Consider the following 25961-nt stretch of genomic DNA (forward strand, 5'->3'; position numbering starts at 1 on the left):
TGCTGAAGAGAAATATCACATAGTTTTCTACTCAACCTCTGGTATACGTCAATCGGTTATAATCCCAGCTTCAATATTTCGTCGCTTCCCCTAAGAACATGATACACTAGCACCTTGTATAAGAAAAATGTCATCCTTATACAAATCAACGTTAGTAGAAAATGGCAAATCCGTGTATGACAACGCTATCACAGTACTTGACGTCACACTGAAAAGATATGCGAATGCGCACATATTTTTACTAGCAACAAGGCAGAAGTTGTTTAATCTGTCATTTTCCTATTTTGGAAGTGAATGAGTTAGCGTGTGGGTGGGAGAGGGGTGTGGGGGAGTTGGGGGCGGTTGCAGAACAAGCAGAAACAGAAGTTAACCTACCAGAGGCCAGTGTTTGTCTCGCGTAAGCTTAGGGAGGACGCTTAACATCGGGTAATATTCGCAGCCTATCCACCACTTTTCCTCAGTGTCAGTGAATACTCTCAAACCTGGGCATTCGGTTGAGCCGGCGAAACTGGAACAAACTATCCTGTACGAGTTCTCATGACTGGGCATGACTTATGTTTCTCTTCAGATTTTTATCGTCAAGCTGAGATTTTATCCAGCGAATCCAACCTAGGACTCGTAATTTCTTCGAAATGGATGCTAATCATTTAAAACTACTGAATTTTTTTGCAGCGGGAATTTTAGGTAAGTAAAATAAGGTGCATTGTTTTGACAACACTGAGTATTCACACAGGTCTAATTTGGTGACTGGAAATGTCTTATCTTTACAGTTGCCTTATTCGTAATGAAAACGTTCATCAGTTTGTCTGTAATTAGGGTTTATGCTACTGCATTATTAAAGGCTAAAATAATTCGCTGAAAATATAAGTGAAAAAAAAACTTATTGCCTTTAGTGAACACATCTGGAGGTGAAGCCTGCAGCTCATCTAAGCTACGGGGCTCCAGTGAAGCAGGGGTAATTCAGTACTCGTAGCCAGCGAAACATCTTATTTTCGGCTTCATACACCTGTGTTGCGCAAATAATCTGCAGAAGTAAACGGAATAATAACTCGTAGGTGAATTAATACTACGTCAGCAAAGCCTGTTTAGAGAAGAATAGCAGTTTTTACCGTCCTATACCCATTAGCGGATGTTGCAGCTACGTTGACGTCACTTTCTATTCCAGCAGTTTAAGGAGACCGTTTGTGAATATAAGATAAGTGCACATACTCGTTCCTCAGAGACCTCACAGCAATAGCCTTTACTCACAATAACTAATATAATGGCTAATGTAAAATGATATGCGCAGGATATTTTTCTAACTAATAAATCAATAACACGGCACAAAAGATTAGAGCATGAATGTCTCTGGTATTATTACATTAATAATAATCGAAAAAGAAATATTTTTTTTTCATACACTGCTCAAAAAAATAAAGGGAACACTCAAATAACACATCCTAGATCTGAATGAATGAAATATTCGCATTGAATACTTTGTTCTGTAGACATTTGAATGTGCTGACAACAAAATCACACATAAATCATCAATGGAAATCAAATTTATTAACCAATGGAGGCCTGAGTTTGGAGTCACAAACAAAATTAAAGTGGAAAAACACACTACAGGCTGATCCAACTTTGATGTAATGTCCTTAAAACAAGTCAAAATGGCCTCCACGTGCCTGTATGACCTCCCTACAACGCCTGGGCATGCTCCTGATGAGGTGGCGGATGGTCTCCTGAGGGATCTCCTCCCAGACCTGGACTAAAGCATCCGCCAACTCCTGGACAGTCTGTGGTGCAACGTGGTGTTGGTGGATGGAGCGAGACATGATGTCCCAGATGTGCTCAATCGGATTCAGGTCTGGGGAATGGGAGGGCCAGTCCATAGCTTCAATGCCTTCATCTTGCAGGAACTGCTGACACACTCCAGTCACATGACGTCTAGCATTGTCCTGCATTAGGAGGAACCCAGGGCCAAGCGCACCAGCATATGGTCTTACAAGTGGTCTGAGGATCTCATCTCGGTACCTAATGGCAGTCAGGCTACCTCTGGTGAGCACATGGAGGGCTGTGTGGCCCTCCAAAGAAATGCCACCCCACACCATTACTGACCCACTGACAAACCGGTCATGCTGAAGGATGTTGCAGGCAGCAGATCGCTCTCCACGGCATCTCCAGACTCTGTCATGTCTGTCACATGTGCTCAGTGTGAACCTGCTTTCATCTGTGAAGAGCACAGGGCGCCAGAGGCGAATTTGCCAATCCTGGTGTTCTCTGGCAAATGCCAAGCGTCCTGCACGGTGTTGGTCTGTGAGAACAACCCCTATCTGTTGGCGTTGGGCCCTCATACCATCCTCATGTCAGTTTCTAACCGTTTGTGCAGACACATGCACATTTGTGGCCTGCTGGAGGTCATTTTGCAGGGCTCTGGCAGTGCTCCTCCTGTTCCTCCTTGCACAAAGGCGGAGGTAGCGGTCCTGCTGCTGGGTTGTTGCCCTCCTACGGCCTCCTCCACGTCTCCTGGTGTACTGGCCTGTCTCCTGGTAGTGCCTCCAGCCTCTGGACACTATGCTGACAGACACAGCAAACCTTCTTGCCACAGCTCGCATTGATGTGCCATCCTGGATGAGCTGCACTCCCTGAGCCACTTGTGTGGGTTGTAGAGTCCGTCTCATGCTACCACGAGTGTGAAAGCACCACCAACATTCTAAAGTGACCAAAATATCAGCCAGAAAGCAGAAAGGTACTGAGAAGTGGTCTGTGGTCCCCAACTGCAGAACCACTCCTTTATTGAGCGTGTCTTGCTAATTGCCAATAATTTCCACCTGTTGTCTATTCCATTTGCACAACAGCATGTGAAATTGATTGTCAATCAGTGTTGCTTCCTAAGTGGACAGTTTGATTTCACAGCAGTTTGATTTACTTGGAGTTATATTGTGTTGTTTAAGTGTTCCCTTTATTTTTTTTGAGCGGTGTATATATTTTTTTTAATTCTAAATATTTTATTATAGCTTTTCATGGGACAACACTATAGAAATGAAACTTGGATATAACTTAAAGTAGTCAGTATACAGCTTGTCTATCAGTATAGATTTACTGTTCTCTGAAAGTTACTCAACACACAGCCATTAATATCAAAATAGCTGGCAACACAAGTGAGTACACCTCACAGTGAACATGTTCAAATTGTGCTCAAAGTGTCAATATTTTGTGTGACCACCATCATTATCTAGCACTACCTTAACCCTCTTGGGCATGGAATTCACCAGAGCTGCACAGGAATCCTCTTCCTGCACAGATTAGATATTTCAGTCTTGCAAAGTTAGTTTGAGAGCTAGCTATTTATAGTAATTTTGAGTGTCAGTAACTCAGTGACTAGCCAGCTGTGGTCCTAAGTGAGATTGTTTTCAAACCAACCATTTTTTTCACTGAAAAGAAGAAGTCGATGTGGGCTGTGTGGGTGTGTGTGTGTGTGTGTGTGTGTGTGTGTGTGTGTGCGCCTTTACCAGTGTAAAATAAAAATGTAAGGCTAGGCTTTAGCTGTTTTTCATATCAGCTATGAAACATTCATATTCATATCATCATATGGAACAACAACAGTCTAGAGTTGTACAAGTAGCTCAAATATCATTTAAATATATTAAAATAAATAGCACTTGCAGGTATTTTTTAACTGTAAACAACACTATGGTTAATTCAGTCATGTAATTTACCACATATTAGGTTACTAAGTACCACTGACTGTCAGCATTCTAATATGAGCATTCTGATCACGGGTGTTAATGTACCTTGATAAATTATAGGCATTTCTGAGGACTGTGCTGTGGATATGTAGGGACATTTATTTGTCACTATTAACATCACCTAATAATGACTAAATCCCTTACAAAATTCCCAGTGACCTTTATTGGAGCAATTAAATCAACAGAGATCTTGAAAGTGGTATTATGTAATATAATCTCTGTTATTGTGCTGTTGTTACTGCCTAGTTATATCATTCAGAGTCCTATTCATCTTAGAAAGTTTTTCTGTTCATCTGCTAGCGTATTTGCTTGTTATATGAGGAAAAGATTTGTGTTTTATTGCATTATCTGTTTTTAAAGCTTTTATTGTTTGTATTGAAAATGTACGATTAGTCCAGTTTTCTTGCTCTTGTCCCTGCAAATCTCATAGCCTAATTGGCATTGTCCCGGGAATTGTATGAGTAAAAAAGAGAAACAAAATTAAAAGTCTTTGAAAGTTTAGCATGCTGCTTCTTTTTGAGGTATCGTTATCTAGCTTTCCTCAGGCAATACAGTAGATTATAGAGGAAAATAAGAGTATTCTTGAAGGCTTTCTCCAGATCCAGAAACAGCTTTCTTTAAGCACACTTTCAACAACAAGAACATTAAAAAGTAATCATAATAGGATGAGATTTTCAGTAGGGGTCTGGTAGCTTTGTGCCATTGAGTAGAACTGAATTAGAAAGGCGAGCTCATACCACATTTATCATTACAACTTTAAATTAGCATACAATCTGCATGCTTTGTGTGCATTGTTAAAGTCAATCAACAATTATAATGAATTTTGAAACTTTTTAGTTTATGTTCCTTGTCATAACAGATAAAAAGTAGAATTAAGATTTCAATTTGAGGCTCAGTAAAAAACATGAATGTTTTCCAAACTTATAAACTACTTGAGCAACTGCTATTTGAATTTATTCAAATATAATAATTGCAAATCCCTACACTTTTTAATCTACATACACATGAGGAAATGTGACAGACACTCTTAACATTAATGTAACTAAAGCTAACTGGCTAAGCTTTGGACATCTCATGAAGTAGTAAAGCTAGTAGGTTAGAGAGGGAAAATTTTAATTCAGATGCCTGATATTTATAAATTATTAAAGAAATTTTTCAGCATGGACAAACTAGGTTAATATTATTAACCTTCCTTGGTTTAAGGAAGTTGTGTTCAGTAGAGTTTGGCTGCAGACATGCACTCTCAGTAAGATGCACTCTTCTGCCACAATGGCAGAAACAGCTGAACGGCATGTTAATATTTGACCGCTTCTGCTTAGTGACCTGAGAGGAATCTTAAAACAGTATTATCATTATAGTTTTCTCAGTAACCATCATCACTTAATCCATTACATGACATAGCTAGAGAATTCTATTAAATATATTTTTAATGAGTTTCAGCAGGAGCCTGTTAAATTACCATATCCAATTCCATTTTTATCAGTATGACAAAGCTTAAATCCATTCAGTGTAACTAATGCAGGCCAGTAGTATGTGGTTCGCTGTTTTTGCTTATCAAACCTACAAAACATTGTCGTGGCAGAACATGCACTGATGTCAGTTACAGACTGGTGGCGTATGTCAAGCTGAGAGTGCATGTATACAGCCAGACCCTTCTTGCTGTGTCTGACTTTTTGTTACCCAGTTTAACAAACTTAGTTCACTTTGAGCTGGAAGACTTGGAAGCAGTGCTAGTACAAGAAATATAGTACAGCAAGTGTAAAGTTTTATTAACACAAAAAATAGCTGGATAGAAACATGTACACATTTCCATGTTACATTAAATGCACTTAATTTTTAAGATGGCTTACCATTACTAAGTGCTTTGTCTTCAGCAGTCTAACAATTTCAGAACATTTGTAGTGTATTTCTAGAGTTCAGTTTGGCTGCACAGATATAGTGTAATTAAGTGAACGACCAGTGAACGACCAGCGAACGACTACACTTGGTGGTTCTTTCCCGGATTGACTGAAGCCTGTTGAGAAATTGTAGTGAAAATTTTCGCTATAACTACACAAAAATTGTAAGCGCTACACCTACTAGCTACATTTAATAAAACTGTAGTGGCTACAGCTACTAGCTACTTATATTTAAATCAATCACCCTTTATTTTGACTTGGAAGTACATTGAGGGCAACCCTCATTTTCAATGTAGCCGAGCATTTACAAAAACAGGGATTGACATGACAAAGAAAATAATATCTATATTGAATAATTTTAAATTAAAAGAAAATGTAAAAATAACAGTGAAAAAAGATAAAAATAGATCAAAAATAATAATAAAAATAAAACTTGAGGTTTAATTGATAAGAGATTAAGATAATTAAGAGATTAATAAAATAAAAAATATAATAATAATAATGATAAAAAACAAATTAAAAAAAGTTAAAAAGTAATAAAGAACTAAGAGAAAAACTTAAACAAGAAATAAAATTTAAGATTAAATAAAACAGGTGCAAGCTGTCTGGAGGTGGTTCAATATTTGTGGCTAACCACAAAAAAGTAGTGTGCTACTTAGCTACTCCCCCTTCCCTGTATACATATATATCCATCCATCCATCCATTTTCTATGCCGCTTCTCCATCAGGGTCGCGGGGGGATGCTGGAGCCTATCCCAGCAGTCTCCGGGCGAAAGGCAGGATACACCCTGGACAGGTCGCCAGTCCATCGCAGGGCATACAGACACAGATCACACATTGTACACATTGATCAGGCCTAACATTATGACCACCTCCTTGTTTCTATGGTTGTTTCTATGGTTGTCTCCACTTACTATATAGGTGCACTGTGTAGTATCTATTCTGTAGTCCATCTGTTTCTCTGCATATTTTTCCCCCTTTTACCTTGTCCTCCAATTGTCAGGACCCCCATGGACCCTCATAGAGCAGGTTGTATTTGGGTGGTGGATCATTCTCAGTACTGCAGTAACATTGATGTGGTGGTAGTGTGTTAGTGTGTGTTGCCCTGGTCTGAGTAGATCAGACACAGAAGTATTGCTGGACTAAGGTGATCAGCTGGTCCAGATAGTGATAGGCAGGGGGCACCTGATCAAGGCAGATGAAGCAACAGCATTGGATTGCACAGGATGGGCAGTTGTTCAGCTCAGCAAAGAAACACAGACAGTTAGTTCTGTTACAAGAGATTGATTGCAGCTGAGACTACAGTAGGTCTAACTATTACAGCCTAACTAAACAAGAGAGCCAGAAGGTAAAGATGTATTGCCCCTATGCCCCACTGTCAACAAACTCGTGTGAATGCGTGAGAGCAGTGGCAACCAACACTCCCAGTTTAGCCTCATACTCTATGGTTTGGTAATTCTCTGGTTTGATAAAATTGGACTGTTACAGTCAAACTTTCTAGTTTGACTGTAGTCCAGCATTCAGGACTAATTGAAGCTTGTTAAGACTTTTGCTGGTACATCTAGACAGCAGGGCATTACAGCAATCCAACCTCGAGGTAATAAAGGCATGAACTAGCCTTCCTCCATCCTATAAATACAGTGCATTTCTTAATTTAGCAATATTGCGAAGGTGGAGGAAAGCTTGTAATATTGGTTACATTATCGAAGGACAGATCAGGATCAATTGTGACATCAAGGTTATTTACAGATGTACTAGATGCAACTGATAAGCTATTAGGATTAAGCATGAAATTAAACTGTTTATAGCAGCTTCTGGACCAAGAAAATAACATCTGTTTTATCAGAGTTGAGTAGTAGGAAATTACTCGACACCCAGTCTTTTATATCTTTTACAACATCTTGAATCTCACAAAGTTGAAGTTTACCATCTAGTTTGTTAAATATATACAGTTGTGTACCAGTGGAAATGGATGCCATGTTTACTGATAATGTGCTACGTTATGAGAAGTGAGAGCTTCAGTTTTGTGAGGGCTCTGCTGCCTGGAGCTTCTAAGAGCATGTCTGAGCCCTGCTGACTAGCCCTGCTCTCTTCTAATTTGCAGATGCATACCTCTAACTATAGCTATATATGCCATACTGACACTTTTGTTACTTCCGCAGCTGATTTGAGTCCTCTCCAGGTGTGTGATCCAATGAGGGAATCATATGTAGCCTCCAAAGGTTAGTGGTTATAAATTAACTAAGTATATTCAATTTAGCTAGTTAAATTTAGCTATTTAAACATGTAAAAAACAGTAAACATTAAATCATCAATATATGACACATATTCATCCATCCATCCATCCATCCATCATCTTCCGCTTCTCCGGGGTTCGGGTCGCGGGGGCAGCATCCTGAGCAATGAAGCCCAGACCTCCCTTTCCCCAGCCACTTCCACTAGCTCCCTGGGAGGGATTCCGAGGCGCTCCCAGGCCAGCTGGGCGATATAGTCACGCCAGCGTGTCCTGGGTCTTCCCCGGGGTCTCCTCCCCGGTGGACTTGCCTGTGACACCTCCCAAGGGAGGCGTCCAGGAGGCATCCTAACAAGATGCCCGAACCACCTCAACTGGCTCCTCTCGACGTGAAGAAGCAGCGGCTCTACTCCGAGTCCCTCTCGGATGACCGAACTTCTCACCCTATCTCTAAGGGAGAGTCCAGCCACCCTGCGGAGGAAACTCATTTCAGCCGCTTGTATTCGCGATCTCGTTCTTTCGGTCATTACCCAAAGCTCATGACCATAGGTGAGGGTGGGAACATAGATCGACCAGTAAATCGAGAGCCTTGCCTTATGGCTCAGCTCTTTCTTTACCACAACAGACCGGTAAAGAGCCCGCATCACTGCTGACCCAGCACCAATCCGCCTGTCAATCTCCCGCTCCCTTGTACCATCACTCGTGAACAAGACCCCGAGATACTTAAACTCCTCCACTTGAGGCAAGAGCTCATCCCCGACCCAGAGAGGGCTCTCCACCCTTTCCTGCGTGAGAACCATGGCCTCGGATTTGGAGGTACTGATCCTCATCCCGGCCGCTTCACACTCGGCTGCAAACCGATCCAGTGAAAGCTGAAGTTCACGGCCTGATGTCCCCAATAGGACCACATCATCTGCGAACAGCAGCGATGTGACCCTGAGGTCACCAAACCGGACACCCTCCATCCCCTGACTGCACCTAGAAATTCTATCCATAAAAATTATGAATAGAATCGGTGACAAAGGGCAGCCCTGACGGAGTCCAACTCTCACTGGGAAAAAGTCTGACTTACTGCCGGCCATGCGAACCAAGCTCCTGCTTTGTTTGTACAGGGCCTGAATGGCTCGTAGCAAAGAGCCATGTACCCCGTACTCCCGAAGCACCTCCCACAGAATACCCCGGGGAACACAGTCGAATGCCTTCTCCAAATCCACAAAGCACATGTGGACTGGTTGGGCAAACTCCCATGAACCCTCGAGAATCCTGGAGAGGGTAAAGAGTTGGTCCAGTGTTCCACGACCAGGGCGGAACCCGCACTGCTCCTCCTGGATCCGAGGTTCGACTATAAGCCGGACTCTCTTCTCCAGTACCCTTGCATAGACCTTACCAGGGAGGCTGAGGAGTGTGATTCCCCTGTAGTTGGAACACACCCTCCGGTCCCCCTTTTTAAAAAGAGGCACCACCACCCCAGTCTGCCAATCAAGTGGCACCACCCCCGATGTCCACGCAATGTTGAAAAGGCGTGTCAGCCAAGACAGCCCCACAACATCCAGAGCCTTGAGGAACTCGGGACGGATCTCATCCACCCCTGCAGCCCTGCCGCCAAGGAGCTTTTTAACTACCTTAGCGACTTCGGCCTCAGTAATGGACAAGCCTATTCCCGTGTCCCCAGACTCTGCCTCCACACTGGAGAACGTGTCGGTGGGATTGAGAAGGTCCTCAAAGTATTCCTTCCACCGCCCAATGACGTCTTCAGTCGAAGTCAGCAGCACACCATCTCCACTATATACAGTGCTAGTGGCATACTGCTTTCCCCTTCTGAGTCGCCTGACGGTTTGCCAGAATCTTTTCGGAGCCGACTTAAAGTCACTTTCCAAGGCCTCACCGAACTCTTCCCACACCCGGGTTTTTGCCTTGGCAACGACTGAAGCCGCAGATCACTTGGCCTGTCGATACCTGCCAGCTGCCTCTGGTGTCCTACAGGCCAACCATGTCCGGTAGGATTCCTTCTTCAGCTTGACGGCATCTCTCACCTGGGGTGTCCACCACCGGGTTCGAGGATTACCGCCCCGACAGGCACCAACTACCTTGCGACCACAGCTACAGTCAGCCGCTTCAACAATGGAGGAGCGGAACATGGCCCATTCTGAGTCAATGTCCCCCACCTCCCCCGATATCTGGTCAAAGTTCTGACGGAGGTGTGAGTTGAAGATCAATCTGACAGGTTCTTCTGCCAGACGTTCCCAGCAAACCCTCACTATACGTTTGGGTTTGCCTGGTCTGACTGGCATCTTCCCCCACCACCTGATCCAACTCACCACCAGGTGGTGATCAGTTGACAGCTCAGCTCCTCTCTTTACCCGAGTGTCCAGTACACATGGCCGCAAGTCCGCTGACACGACTACAAAGTCAATCATTGAACTGCGGCCTAGGGTGTCCTGGTGCCATGTGCACTTATGGACATCCTTGTGTTCAAACATGGTGTTCGTTATGGACAAACTGTGGTTTGCACAGAAGTCCAAAAACTGAACACCACTCGGGTTCAGATCAGAGAGGCCATTCCTCCCAATCACACCCCTCCAGGTCTTACTGTCATTGCCCACATGAGCGTTGAAGTCCCCCAGTAGGACAATCGAGTCTCCAGGAGGAGCACTTTCAAGCACCCCTTCCAAGGACTCTATGAAGGCTGGGTATTCTGAACTGCTGTTCGGTGCATAAGCACAGACAACAGTCAGGACCCGTTCCCCAACCCGAAGGCGTAGGGAAGCTACCCTCTCGTCCACCGGGGAAAACCCCAACATACAGGCGCCGAGTCGAGGGGCTATGAGAAAGCCCACACCTGCCCGCCGCCTCTCACACATATTCATATAAAAATAAATTCTTTCAACAATGCAAAGAATGGTTGCAATGCAACAAAGCATTGTGAAACAATGCAAAGCAAAATATTTATTTAGATGAACAAAATCAATATTTTACCTCAGCTTCAAAAACTATACAAATTAACTTCTGCCCTGTTATGCTTTTTACAGTTTTGTTAACATGATCAACTCTTTTTTAAGAGTGTATTGTCTCTACTTAAACAGATCCACTAAACCTGGCATCTATTTAAAATGTCCTGAGATCTAAATATAATTTTCAGTCATTCATTAGAGAATACCCCAGTGCAGAACTGATTCCTAGTTTCTTTCAGTAATAATTTTGAAATAAGTAAGCAATAATAAGCAAACAGAATGGAAACTTCATCTACATGCACAATCAACATTTTAACAGAAAACAAAAACATAAAACATTTATATTAAAAGTATTTTTAAAGTATATTAAACGACAAAAGCAGCACCCTGAATTAATCACAAGTCTCGTGAATTCTTCATCCTCTCATAGAAATAAATAAAATTTAAAAAGTAATATACTCAGGCATAAGCTATTCAAAAGAATTGTCATAGCTATACATCAATTTATTCACTAGATTTGATTCTATTTATACACAGAATAAACTGACAGTGATGTTTCAGAGCTGTCTTTTCTGCATAATATTTTGAATCTTCCACATAAATTCCAGCTCAATAGATAAAGCTGACAGTGGTTCAGGTGAAGGGAATGAGGTTAGGCCAGATTGACCCCCCCCAGGCCCCAGTCTTTCCTTCTGTCTAGAGGGACAAAAAAAAAACATGAGATCCTTAGATGAGTTCATGTGGCATTTAATCAACAGTCCTATGCTTCTTCCCTGTTCATGCTGTCTGACCTCTCAGTAGTAAAATATTAATGTGGTGTTTGTCAGTTAGTCATAACTGAAAGTGACATGAGAAAAATTGCACCTGTAAAATGGAAGAATTCCATTACAGACTCATGAATAGAAGCACATTTGTACATCAAGTAATAACTATGCTTATTAGTTTACTATTGTGGGTGGCACATTAATGTAATATCATCTCACCTCATCAAATCAGAGGTGGCCAAACATCCTCTTAGAGATCTACTATCTGGCAGAATTTAATTCCACACACCTGATCTACCCAGCTGATAAAATCAGGAAAATGTGAACATTAGAAGAAGGTATAGTGAGGTATATATACAAGAGTAGATCTATAGGATTAGGAATGGGCAGCCCTGTCTAGATGAAGATTCTTTGATAACATTCAAAATGTTGTCCAGACTACATTGTATCTGCAGTGTCAACTAGGTGATGTTTTGCGGACTTGTTTTCCACTTTCTCATTAAATCACCCTTTCTTTCATGGGTTGGTATTTTTTAATCACATACTCACTATATTTTGATATATGAAAGATATGAAAAGAATACTTTAAGCTATTTTTTAGACAATTTAATGCTCAGTTTTTACAATCTCAAAGACTGACTGTATTATCAGTTTGCAACTGAAATATTCAGTAACGTATAACGCAAGACTGTGCATACAATTTGTATGTGTCACGTTTATTCACATTTTGCGTTGTTTTTGAAATCTATTCATTTTTTGGGTCATCTAAAAGCATTCTGAAATTCTGTGGAAAACAGATGACAAGGAATCTTAACAGGGATACCATTTCTGCTGTTTATCTCAGTGTGACACTGATCAACAAGCTTAACTCCATGCTCCTCTTTTCTACCTACATTGGTTACTTCAGAATGGATCAGGTGGTTGCTAGGAGCATGCAAATTATTTCCTCAGTTCCACTTCAGAGACCTGTCGTTTTTGCAAATACAGTTAAATCACTGACAAAACCAAACAGCCTAGTTACTCAGCACAATTAGAAAAGACAGCAAATCTTTGTTTAACATATTACTTGGATAGCCCACTGTAGCTACTTGGTAGATGCTTATCTACATCACTTTAACTTTTCCATATCTATATCATAAATTTCAAACCAAGACATAAATTTAACTCTGATTAAGACTACTGCTAATAGTAGTCTTAATCTTAACGCTGTTGAAAATCAAATTCAAATCGACTTTTTACAATGTGTATCACAAAGCTTTAAAGAAATCTAGATCCAAACCCCTAGTGAGCTCTCCAGCAGGCAGAGAGTCCAGCAGGCAGCTTAGTTAGATAGGAAAAGGATGACTTTAGAGAAAGCTGTTGTAGTTTTCGTAATTCCAGGTACTAATAGGAAGCCAACACTCATTTCACGTTTAGGTACTGAAGAACAGGGCCATTTAGAGTTGTATATGTCAATAGCAGAATTTTAATATTAATACAGAGATTTGACTGGCAGACAATGTAGTGTTCGTAATACCAGTAAGGACTCTGGCCAACGATTCTGGGTTAAGTGGGATTGGGACACCAATTTTTTTTTCATAAAGGTACTTGAGGCAAATGAGAAGCTATAAATATTTTGTATAAAATCACATTATTTGTTTCTAGAAGCTTTTAGATCAAGACAAAGGACTTCTGTTTGTCTGTGTTGAATAGAAATTTGTTACTTGAGATCCATTCAGTTATTTAGTTAAAACTGTGTGTTACTGACATAACAATGCACATGGTGCCTTGTTTACAAAAATAATACCCAGTGCTAGCATATGTTATGAGAATAATAGACAGTTCCTAGAACAGAACTTCAGGGACACTGTGTTTTATTTTGTATGTACATTGGCTTCAAAGTACATTTAAAAAAACTGATAGCAGTAAGATAGAATCTGATCCAAGAATCTGCAAGGTTTTCTATCCTTTCCACACAATCCTGGTCTATAGTGTCAGATGCCACACAAAGATCAAGCAAGATCTGAAAAGATTTGTAGCTATTCTCAGGAGAATAGAAAACTGACTAAACACTTTGCGTTCAATGTTAAACTATTTGCAAGATAGTATAAAAGCAGAAAGAATCCTGCAACATTTGTAAAAGCATGTTGATTTGCCACTATGCAGGGATATGCTTCTTATTACATGAACTTTTGAAAAGCTGCCTCAGATGTTCCTTTTTCTGTTAGTATACACTTTGAGGAAATAGGAGGATCTTGTCCGGGAAAAACAGAAAGAATGACTGAGTACAATGACACGTCAATTGGCATCACCGCCCACCTTCCTTTGAACTTATCATGCTAGCTGATCATAACCTGTTGTCTTTGAAAGTATGTATATCCTGGTACAGGAAACTTCTAATTTTAGAAAGCACCACAACAACAGCTACCACCACTCCATAACAGAGGTACCTCAACTGAAAAAGTTAAATATAACGGATACTAGGTAATTGCGTTTACAGGAATTCACCTAAAACTTCAAAAAACACTGACAAAAAATAGAATGTATTCCTACACACAACGTATTGGGTCAAGTGAATCTTATGTATTTTTTTCTATTCTGTTTTTAGAGTATCAGAAGTCATGCAAACTTAGCTCATGCAAATTAAAACTAGTAAAAATGTATACATTAGATCAAAATTGAAAGCACTAATAATCTTAACCTGTATTATCTAAAAAATATAAATGTATATATATGTATAAATGTATAAATATATTAAAACAGATATTTTATTATTTTTTAATTTTACAGCTTTTACAAGTTAATGTACAAGTATTTATGTATTACAAGTAATAAAGCTTATGGCTAAAAACATTCAGGGACAGCATTCGACCAATGCATTGCAAACACTCGGTCCATCTGTATAAGGCTGTCTACGCACTAGAGGCTGACGCAGTATCAGAAACGCAGTCCCTCCATTGTATTTCAGTCAGGATGCTCCGTCAGAACTGTGCCTGTATGCAGAAAGAAGATGTGGACAGTAGAGGGAAGCCTCTTTACCTCTTCTGTTGGAATGGAAAAGCAATAATGTATCATATTGTTATGTTTATGGTAGCCATTTTTTCGTGAGACTCAACTGCTCGCTTGGTCAGGCTTGGCTGTTGTTATAGTGCCTTTTGCTCAGAATGCAGCTTGCACTTGTGTTATGTTATGAAATGTGTCATGACACATTTATAGAAATATTTTAAAACCCCGTCTGCGTAGCTTGAAGCATCTGGTTTCGTGTCTTTCCGTAAAGTATGTTTCGGGCCTAAAGAGAAAAACACAGTAACAAAAACCTTTGTTGGGAAAGTGAAATTTGATAAGTATGTTTGTTCACTGAATATAAATTGAATATCAAATCAAATCAAATTTATTTGTATAGCGCTTTTTACAACGGATGTTGTCACAAAGCAGCTTTACAGAATTTCAGAAAAGACAAAGTTTCAACAGTACTGTAAGAATGTACAGAATGTACAGAAACCCCCCAGTGGGCAAGCCAGGGGGCAACAGTGGCAAGGAAAAACTCCCTCAGAACTGAGGAAGAGACCTTGGGAGGAACCAGGCTCACCAGGGGGGACCCATCCTCCTCTGGTCAAACTACCTACAAGTGATTATACTACTAATATTAACAGCAGTAATATTGATATTAGGAATATCTAGGAGTCTATGAGAACATCAGCGTAGGGTGGACAGCTCATCCAAGGTAGTTGGTGGTAGCTGGGGCGTGGGCAGCTGGTCTGAAGTGGGTAGCAGGAGGGCTCGGCAGTCAGTTGTCCTTCAGTGTCCAGCCGGACATGTGGGCGGTTGTATACTCGGAAAAAAAAAGCAGGTAAATATAACACTGATCAGGCATAACAAATGACCACCTCCTCGTTTCTGCAGTCATTGTCCATTTTATCAGCTGCACTCACTATATTGGTGCACTTTGTAATTCAACAATTACAGACTGTAGTCCGTTTCTCTGGATACTTTGTTAGCCCCCTTTTACCCTGTTTTTCAGTGGCCAGGACCCCCATGGACCCTCACAGTGCTGGTATTAGTTGGGTGGTGGATCATTCTCAGCACTGCAGTAACACAGATGTGGTGGTGGTGTGTTGCACTGGTCTGAGTGGATCAGACACACCAGTGCTGCTGGAGTTTTTAAACACTGTGTGCACTCACTGTCCACACTATTAGACATTCCTATCTCGCCAGTCCACCTTGTAGATATATAGTCAGAAATGATAGCTCATCTGCTGCTGCACAGTTTGTGTTGGTCATCCTCTAGTCCTTCATCAGTGGTCACAGGATGCTACCCACAGGATGCTGTTTTTGGTTGGTGTACTATTCTCAGTCCAGCAGTGACACTGACGTCTTTAAAAACTCCAGCAGCACTGCTGTGTCTGATCCACTCAGACCAGCGCAACACACCACCACCACATCAGTGTTACTGCAGTGCTGAGAATGATCCACCATCCAAATAGTACCTGCTGTGAGGGTCCATGAGGGTCCTGATCACTGATGAACACGGTAAAAGGGGGCTCATAAAGTATGCAGAGAAACAGATAAACTACAGTCTGTAATTGTAGAACTACAAAGTGCACCTATATAGTAAGCAGAGCTGATAAAATGGACAATCAGAGTAGAAAGGGAAAGTGGAGATGGGAGGTGGTCATAATGTTACACCTGGTGTATATGGATATAATAGATAAATACAATGGAGTGTAATGGATTGTTAGGTAGCTGTAGATGTTAGATAGCAACACTCATTTAAGCATCAACATTTAAATTTACATTAGAAAATGAATATTTCTGTCAAATTGTTGGTGCAAGATAAACTGAGATTGAGAGGGGGGTGGATAAAAAAGGATCAAAAAAGAAAAAGGAGAGCCATAGATAGCTAACTGCACAGATATAGTGATCAAAACAAGGGAAGTGCAAAAAAAGAACTGCAGGAACATATAAAACTATGCCTGTCCAGGTTAAAATAAATATACAATAAATGTACTATTAGATACTGTGAGGAATAAATATAGTATAGTGCAGTAGAGATCTTGTATTTTGGTAGCTGTGCTCACATAGCATGATAGAAGGAATTAAATAAAAAAAAGATTTGAACACTTCACAACTTCACATTGAGGACATTGTTGTGTTGAATCCCTAGCAAGTTCTGTTTGGGGTGAGTAGGCCTACATAGTGAACAAAGAGTGAAACTAGAAATGTGCAGTTCCTGAAGAAAATGCAGAGTAATTGTGCAGCTTAAGCCTAACGGGGGGCAGTCGTGGGCTGGAGGTTAGGGATCTGGCCCTATAACCAGAAGGTTGCCGGTTCGATCCCCAGGGCTGACATTCCATGACTGAGGTGTCCTAGAGCAAGACACCTAACCCCCAACTGCTCCCCGGGCGCCGTGGATAGGGCTGCCCACCGCTCCGGGCAAGTGTGCTCACTTCCCCCTAGTGTGTGTGTGTTCACTAGTGTGTATGTGGTGTTTCACTTCACGGATGGGTTATCGAATTCACCGGGGATCGAACTGGCAACCTTCCGGTCACAGGGCCAGATCCCTAAACACCAGCCCACAACTGCCCCCTAAACCAGGAATCGAACCCGGGCCGTGGCGGTGAGAGCGCCGAATCCTAACCACTAGACCACCAGGGAAGGTGTCATGTTTGACAGATCAAACTTGCTGTTAGAAGCTCCGGGTGCCTCGGGGAGAGCTAGCACAGCCTCGACTCCGGCAGCAGAGCCTTCACAGCACGGCAATTGAGAGGCGCATTGACGGCATAGCCGCAAAGCTAAGGCTAAAGCTACTCCACGCAAGCACAGTTCATCTTCCGTTCATGTGTCAAACACTTTGCCCCACTCAGTGGCTAAATTTACATGCAAAGATTTTTACCAATCTGATTGAATACTTTCCGATTACAGATTCAGACTGAGGTTTTTATATGCATACTCTATTCAACAGCCTGATGGAAAATCTTCATTTACATGCACACTACAAGTAATCCAATACAAAATGACACGCATGCATAGAGAGTTTCCAGTTGGCGCGCTTGTGTTTTTATTTGCTTTAAAATGATGTCAGACTAAGACTCACATGTACTTATTAAGGAAGCGGTGAGAAGAAGATGTCGTGTGCTGAGATGCATAAGATGAACATCCGTCCAAACGTTGTCTTTTAAAGATCAGAGCATAAGCTTCATCGCCTCTGCAGACCAGTTTCTGCTCCCGCCATGTTGAACGTTATAAATATTTTGGAATGTAATCGGTTGGCTGTTACGAATTATTTACAGGATGGCCCAACTCGATCATTTGGATAGAAATTGTATTCCAAATGGCCTTAATCGGACTAGACTAATCCGATTGAGGCGTTTACATGGACGTAGTCTATTCCAATTGAGCTATTGATAGCTACAGGCCAGTCTCACTACTACCCTTTCTTTCCAAAACTATAGAAAGAGCAGTCTACAGTCAGGTCTCTGGATTCCTCTCCCAGAATGACCTCCTGGACCCAAATCAATCAGGTTTTAAAAAAGGGCACTCCACTGAAACGGCTCTTTTATCTGTGATTGAGGCACTAAAAACTGCCAGAGCTGCAGGACAGTCCTCAGTACTCATTCTGCTGGACCTCTCAGCCGCTTTTGACACAGTCAATCATGAATTTCTCCTATCTACTCTATCAAACATGGGTATCTTAGACAATGCGCTACTATGGTTCAGATCGTACCTCACTGGGCGCTCATTCAAGGTGTCGTGGCACCTCAGCCCACTCGCTATCCACTGGGGTTCCCCAGGGATCGGTACTGGGACCCCTTCTCTTTTCTATTTACACCACATCTCTAGGCCGGGTTATCCGCTCACATGGCTTCTCGTACCATTGCTATGCTGACGACACCCAGCTCTATCTGTCATTCCCGCCTGATGACCCGTTGATCTCTGTGCGGATATCGCAGTGCCTCTCGGAGATGGTGGAACAAGCTACCTTCCACTGTCAGAGCAGGGGCATCCCTCGCTATTTTTAAGAAACTCCTGAAGACAGAGCTCTTCAGGGAGCACTTGCTCTAATCACCTCTTGCAAATCTAACCACTACCAACCTCATCTCCTTCTTGCCCTCCTTCCCTTCTCTACCCCACTATTACCCTTTGGCCTCCTTTAAGGCCAAATGTTTGTTCTATGTACCTCATTATTTGTAAGTCGCTTTGGATAAAAGCGTCTGCTAAATGTAATGTAATGTAATGTAATATTAGTCAGATGTTATTAACGGATTATTAGCTGCATGTGAGATGCCCTCTGAGACACCAGTTGAAGGAGCTCTGGTTATAGGTGATTATTTTACGGAGTGTGAGCTTCTCCATTAGGGGCGCCATTAGCAGTTAGCAGGACATTAGAGGGAACCTGAAGCTGCTAACTAGCCCTGGATATTCAAGGATAGTCATTCATGTAGATACTAATGACATTCATCTGCGGCAGTTAGGAATAACTAAGATAACATTAAAGAGGTGTGGAAATTAGCCCAGATGATATCAGATGCTGAAATATGCTCTGGCCTCATGCCAGTTTGACGTGGTGCCAAAATCTACAGCAGGTTATGGTTGCTGAACTGCTTGTCATCCAAGTGGTGCTCAGAAAACAATGTGGGATTTGTAGATATTTTGTCTACTTTTGAGGGTAAGCCTTGTCTTTTGAGTCAGGACGGTATCCACCCCTCGCGAAAGGGTGCGGCTCTCATTTTATGTAACATAGTGTAGCTCGTACTCTGGCAAAAAAAAAAAAACTGGCAAAAATGTGTTGGGTCTTTCGTCTGGTCAGAGGAAAGAAGACAAGGAAAATTGGTGGTGGAATGAGGAAGTCCAGGAGAGTATTCAGAAGAAGAAGGCAGTTAAGAAAAAGTGGGATAACCAGAGAGATGAAGGAAGTAGGCAGGAGTACTGGAGGATAGTCACATAGCGAAAAGAATGGTGGCAAAGGCAAAGGCTCAGGCCTATGATGAGCTGTATGAGAGGCTGGACAGTAAAGAAGGAGTAAAGGACTTGTATTGTTTGGCTACACAGAGAGATAGAGCTGGAAAGGATGTACAGCAGGTTAGGCTGATAAAGGATAGAGAGGGAAATGTACTATTGAGTGAATAGAGAATGTTGAGTAGATGGAAGGAGTACTTTGAAGAACTAATCAATGAGGAAAATGAGAGAGAGAGGAGGACAACGGGGGAGAGATAGTGGATCAGGAAGTGCAGAGAATTAGTAAGGTGGAAGTGAGGGCAGCTTTAAAAAGGATGAAGAATGGAAAGGCAGTTGGTCCAGATGACATACCAGTGGAGGTATGGATATGTTTAGGAGAGAAGGCAGTGGACTTTTTAACCAGGTTGTTTAACAAAATCCTGGAGAGTGAGAGGATGCCTGATGAGTGGAGAAGCAGTGTATTGGTCCCCATTTTTAAGAACAAGGGTGATGTGCAGAGCTGCAGTAACTACAGAGGTATGAAGTTGATTAGCCACACCATGAAGGTATGGGAAAGAGTTGTTGAAGCAAGGCTAAGGCGAGAGGTTCAGATCAGTGAGCAGCAGTTTGGTTTCATGCCCAGAAAGAGTACCACAGATGCAATTTTTGCATTGAGAGTGTTGGTAGAGAAGTACAGAGAAGGTCAGAAGGAGCTACATTGTGTCTTTGTGGATCTAGAGAAGGCATATGATAGGGTGCCAAGAGAGGAACTGCGGTACTGTATGAGGAAGTCAGGTGTAGCTGAAAAGTATGTTAGGGTGGTGCAGGACATGTATGAGGATATAGTGAGACAGTGGTGAGGTGTGCAGTTGGAGTGACAAATGGTTTCAAGGTGAAGGTAGGGTTACATCAGGGATCAGCTTTGAGCCCCTTCTTGTTTGCAATGGTGATGGAAAGGTTGACAGATGAGGTCAGGCAGGAGGCTCCACGGACCATGATGTTTGCAGATGACATTGTAATCTGTGGTGAGAGTAGAGAGCAGGTGGAAGAGAATCTGGAGAGGTATAGGTTTGCACTGCAGAGGAGAGGAATGAAGGTCAGTAGAGACAAGATGGTATACATGTGTGTGAATGAGAGGGAGGCAGGTGGAAATGTGAAGATGCATGGAGTAGAGGTTGTAAAGGTGGATGACTTCAAATATCTTGGGTCAACCATCCAGAGCAATGGACAGTGTAGAAAAGAGGTGAAGAAGAGGGTGCAGGCAGGATGGAGCAGGTGTCAGGGCTGATGTGTGACAGAAGGATAGCAGCAAGAGTGAAAGGGAAGGTCTACAAGACAGTAGTGCGTCCTGCTATGATGTATGGTTTGGAGACTGTGGCTCTGTCTAAAAGACAGGAGGCTGAGCTGGAGGTGGCGGAGATGAAGATGCTGAGATTTTCGTTGGGAGTGACAAGGATGGACAAGATTAGAAATGAACAGATCAGAGGAACAGTGAAGGTGGAGCACTTTGGAGATAAAGCCAGAGAGGCCAGGTTGAGATGGTTTGGACATGTGTTGAGGAGGAATAGTGGACATATTGGTCAAAGAATTTTGGGAGATGGAGCTGTCGGGTAGTGAATGTAGTGAAGGTGGACATGGAGATGGTTGGTGTAAAAGTAGAGGAGGCAGATGATGCGCTGTGGCGACCTCTAAAGGGAGCAGCCGAAAGAAGAAGAGTGTAACTCCTACTCTCTCAGATATCCAGGACAGTTAGTTACTGACAAACCAGGGCCAAGGCCAGGCAGCAGAAAAACAGGCTGTGAGCATAGGTTCCACTCAATTTAGAGTATGTCTCTTCCCTGAATAAAACTAAGAATCAAGAATCCTCGAAAAATTGCTCTACTAACTTGATTATAATCAGACCAATTATACCAATTTGCAGTGACAGCGCCATCCTTCATCCATCCATCCATTTTCTAAGCCGCTTCTCCGTCAGGGTCGTGGGGGGTGCTGGAGCCACAGACTACAGTTATGCGCATAACCCTCATTTAAGTGGCTGGGTGGAGGTATAGCAACCATCCATACTAAAGCTTTAAGCATGGGCCAGAAAGTAGGATACAAATTTTCTTCTATTGAAGTTCTTTTTCTTAATATAAGTGATTGAGGAACAAATAAGAATTCACTAATTACAATCTATAGGCCGCCAGGGCTGTATTATAAGTCCTCATGGGAACTGTCAGACTTTCTATCAGGATATAACGTTTTCAAGTAAAGAAATCATTTTAATATCCACTTGGACAAACCTCGAGATGCACAAAGGCATTTATATCTATCTTAGACACTGTAGGTTTCACTCAAAATATAAAGGGGCCCACTAATTATTGCAGCCACACTTTAGACTTAATTCTGACCTTTGGTGTAAAAATAGATAACCTAGCCAATCTTCCCCAGAGCACAGCAGTCTCCGATCATTACTTAATTTCATATGAGATTCATTTTAGTGGTAATGTACGTTCATCACCATGCTCTCAATCTAAACCTACCGAATTATATGTAATGACCAAGTGCTTAGAGGATACTTTCTCATATACTCTAGATAATGTTTTTCCATTAAACAGTAAAATAATAAGGCAGAAAAAGCTCACCCCATGGTAGAATGACCATACTTACAGTGGGGCAAAAAAGTATTTAGTCAAGTTCTCCTACTTAGAAAGATGAGAGAGGTCTGTAATTTTCATCATAGATACTGTAGCTCTCTTCACAACAACACGAACATAGTTCGGTTCTTTAGAACAGGCGTTTATTTCTTGGGCACGTCTTGTCACTCATATATATATATATATATATATATATATATATATATATATATATATATATATCTCCAGTCACGCCATGAGAACTGTATATTTAAATGAATATAGTACAAAAATACATCAATAAACTGTACAATACACAGTTCGTAAACAAATAAAAAATAGAGCTTAGCATTAGCATGATACAAAACATTCCACGAGTAGAACAAATACCTCGTTGGCCGCTTGTCATGAAAAGAGGTTCTTGAGTCTTTGAGAATATTCCGAAAGTCTCTTAGACAGTCTGTTTTAGCTTCTACCTTCAAGATTAAGACTTTAAAACACAGTATAACAGAGCCTCATGAGAGACATTCGCTAGTCTGCAGTCTATGAGAAAAAAACAAAAAACCCTTAATTCTAAGTGCAGCAGCGCATTCTGGTGAGATATATTTACTCTACCTCAAATCACATCATATATACATTTTAACCTTACGTTAAACAGATTATTCATTTATTTATCACAAGAAATTATGGAATAGGTTATGAACCAACTATTAATTATGTATCATGAACATAGAACATTTACGCAACACTTACACTCCCACCAAAATCACTCATTAACTCGGGATGTGGGATTTTATTTTAAACAAAGATTATTAAAGGAAATCAACAACATTAATGTAACCTTATGTACATGTCTTAGCTGGCATCAAGCAGGGATACTACTTTGTGAACAGGCCTTTCAAGATTAAGTGAAAGAGTACCTTTCCCTTATCAAGTGTAGTGTCACTGACTAGTAGCTTCAGCTTTCGCACCAGGCCATCAGGGCTAGGATGAACTTCTACAACCCTGGCAAGTTTCCATTCATTTCTTGGAGCGTTGTCATCTTGAAAAATCACAATGTCATCTACTTGTGGGTTTTGTGATGTTCTTTGCCATTTCTCTCTTTGCTGGAGGTTTAACAGGTACTCTCGTCTCCATCTTTGCCAGAACTCATTGGCTAAGAACAACACCCTTCTCCATCTTTTGCGCAGATATAGATCTTGGTAACACTTTATTTGAAGGCTACCTACATAAGGGCTTTATGATGCATTCATAAGCACTGAATAATGTGTTTATGAAGCACTACTTGAACATTTATTAAGTGCTTATGTTGGTTCTCGCAACCTGACATAAGATGTTTTATGAAATAAATGACATTGTACTGACATAATAAGAATAAACGTTGAACAAATTTATAGCACTAAACATATTTAAAACTGTACATATACATACTGCACTATACATAATTGCATCAATCATCTTATCCATGCCATGGAGCGAAGAGGGGGTGGTTTCCAGGCATATTTAGCCTGATATCAGTACAATGATCTTAAGAATGCTGACATAAATAGTTATGTATAGTGTTTTAAATATATTTTGTATTATATTCTTATTATGTCAGTACAATGTCATTTATTTCATAAAACATCTTATGTCAGGTTGCGAGAACCGACATAAGCACTTAATAAATGTTCAAGTAGTGCTTCATAAACACATTATTCAGTGCTTATGAATGCGTCATGAAGTTCTTATGTAAGTAGCCTTCAAATAAAGTGTTACCGAGATCTTCCTTGCAGAACTGTCCAGGAGAGGGTAGAATAATTGATGATTTCATGGTTAGTATGATTTCATGGTTGGGGGTGAGTGGTTCTGGACCAGTGGAATCATGAAGGTGCTCAACACTCAGTGGCCTGCTGTTTATTATGGCCATTGTATCGTAAAGAAATGTCCTTAAAGGTGTCGAGTCTGCTTGCGGACTTGTCAAGCCTGGCAGTCAGGATGCTTCAAATCGTTCGAATTTGGCGCTCCCAGTTCCACCCATATGGCTTGCGGAGGGGACATTCATTACAAATTCACAACTGAATGCTCTTTGGCGCTCTTGATCCATTCCCTTGAGCAACTCAGAAAACTCTATCCTAGCGCCCATGAAATTTGTTCCCTGGTCGCACCTTAATTGGCACACAGGTCCTCTGATAGCTACAAATGTTCGAAGTGCATTCATGAAGGCATCTGTTGTCAAGTTGTCTATTGTTTCTATATCTCTGGAACACAGGCAGGTGAACAGCAATCCATATCATTTTAATTCCTTTCTTTCCTCCTTTACTATGAAGGGCCCAAAACAATCAAGACCGCAATAAGTAAAAGGAGGAGATGTTTCGGTTCTCTCTTCTGGCAGATCTGCCATTTGTTGGACCTGAGTAGTTCTTCTGTACCTTCTACATTTTACGCATTTATAAATGTGTGAAGAGCCGCATTTCCACAACCTAAAATCCATATTCCATTTGCACGTAGCTCATTCATGGTCATGCTTTCCTTGGTGGCATACTAGGTTCGTGATAATGCTTGACGAGCAGGGCAGACATATGAGATTTCTTTGGAAGAATTGCGGGATATTTTATGTCATGGTGCAAGGCTGACTTGGATAGCCGTCCTCCAACCCTAAGGACGCTGTTCTTGTCCAAGAAGGGACTTAACTTGGATAACTTGTTATGCCTGCTCAGGATGTCCCTTTTCTGGAGCTTGATTTTCTGTATGTCCTCAGCAAAAGCCTCTTCTTGCACCAGCCTGATTATGACTATTTCTGCTTCTCTTCTTCAAGGCTGAGTGCTTCATTCGTTCTTGGCTGAAGTCTCTTTAGTTCTCTGGCAAACCTCTTGAGCCTGGTGACAGCTGGAAGTCTGGAAGATTAGGTTCATCCGTCTTAAAAGGAAGTGGGAGTTCATAGTGGCCATCTTCTTTATGCCTTATGCCTTCTTTTACTTTAGACAAGAAGAGAAGGTCTTCTTGAGAGACTGGGTTGTTTTCTGAGGTGTGATCTGTAAAATCGGATTCGAGAGCCTTGATTATGTCTGTCGGGATGATCTCTTTGACATGAGTTTTGCACACAAAGTGTACTTCTCTCCTTAGCTCAACTGATGGTTGTACAGGTGTTACTTGTCTGACTATGGTTCTATGACTAGTTCCCATTGCATCACAGTAGTGACCGATTAGAAGGCCTTCTTCGCAATCCAATGATGGTGGAATCTTGTCTGCCAGTTGTTCTAAGTGAGGCCATTTTCGAGCTGTTTCTGAAGTTGGAATGTGCAGCCCGTTTGCTGGAATGAATTCTCGTGTGAAAACTGATGGCAATGGAATCCTTTTCTCTGAATTGTATCCTCTCACTTGTAGATTCATAAGTTTCTGACAGGGTATGACCGTTGACCTTGTAGACATTGTGGAAAACTTCAAACGGACACTCTCTTTCTTGTGTTGAGGTCTTGGGCCACTTCACCTAAGATAAATGTGGTATCGCTCTGTGTGTCTAAAAGTGTATAGACTAGGACTTCTTATTCTGGCTGTTTTATGGATGAGACCCAGACGGGTATGACTGAAGACGTTTGTGTGCTTAGGCCATCTTGCGAGACTGTGTTGGAATCTCTTTGGTTTCTACTTTGTCCTTCGAATTGTCATCTCTCTTAGGAGGTATAGACCTTTGATGTCCCTTGAACTTGTCATCGTGCAAACATGTCGGGTGTCTTTTCTGACACTTTCCACATGTGCTCTTGTTATCACACCTTCTTGAATGATGAACAGTCTTCAAACATCCAAAGCAAAGCTTCTCTGCACGTACAAACTTGACATGATCCTGAACTGTCCTTTCACTGAACCTTCTGCAGAGTT

At 41.6% G+C, this 25961-nt stretch overlaps 1 protein-coding gene across 4 annotated transcripts in view; it reads left to right on the plus strand.

Moving 5' to 3' along the window:
* Window positions 1-376: 376 nt before the first annotated feature.
* The window catches only part of LOC108414855 (receptor activity-modifying protein 3-like), a 50207-nt gene continuing 24622 nt past the window's right edge, over window positions 377-25961 (plus strand). The window contains exons 1-2 of one of the 4 annotated variants that reach the window (XM_017687761.2): window positions 377-684; window positions 7789-7848. In XM_017687761.2, the coding sequence (XP_017543250.1) occupies window positions 633-684; window positions 7789-7848 (112 nt within the window). In that variant the 5' untranslated portion in view covers window positions 377-632. Of the gene's footprint in view, window positions 685-7788; window positions 7849-25961 lie in introns of those variants that run through there. The other 3 variants (XM_037534180.1, XM_017687762.2, XM_037534181.1) reach the window with 3 other exon arrangements.

The sequence above is a fragment of the Pygocentrus nattereri genome, chromosome 24 (assembly GCF_015220715.1).
Source record: "Pygocentrus nattereri isolate fPygNat1 chromosome 24, fPygNat1.pri, whole genome shotgun sequence".
Lineage (NCBI taxonomy): Eukaryota > Metazoa > Chordata > Actinopteri > Characiformes > Serrasalmidae > Pygocentrus > Pygocentrus nattereri.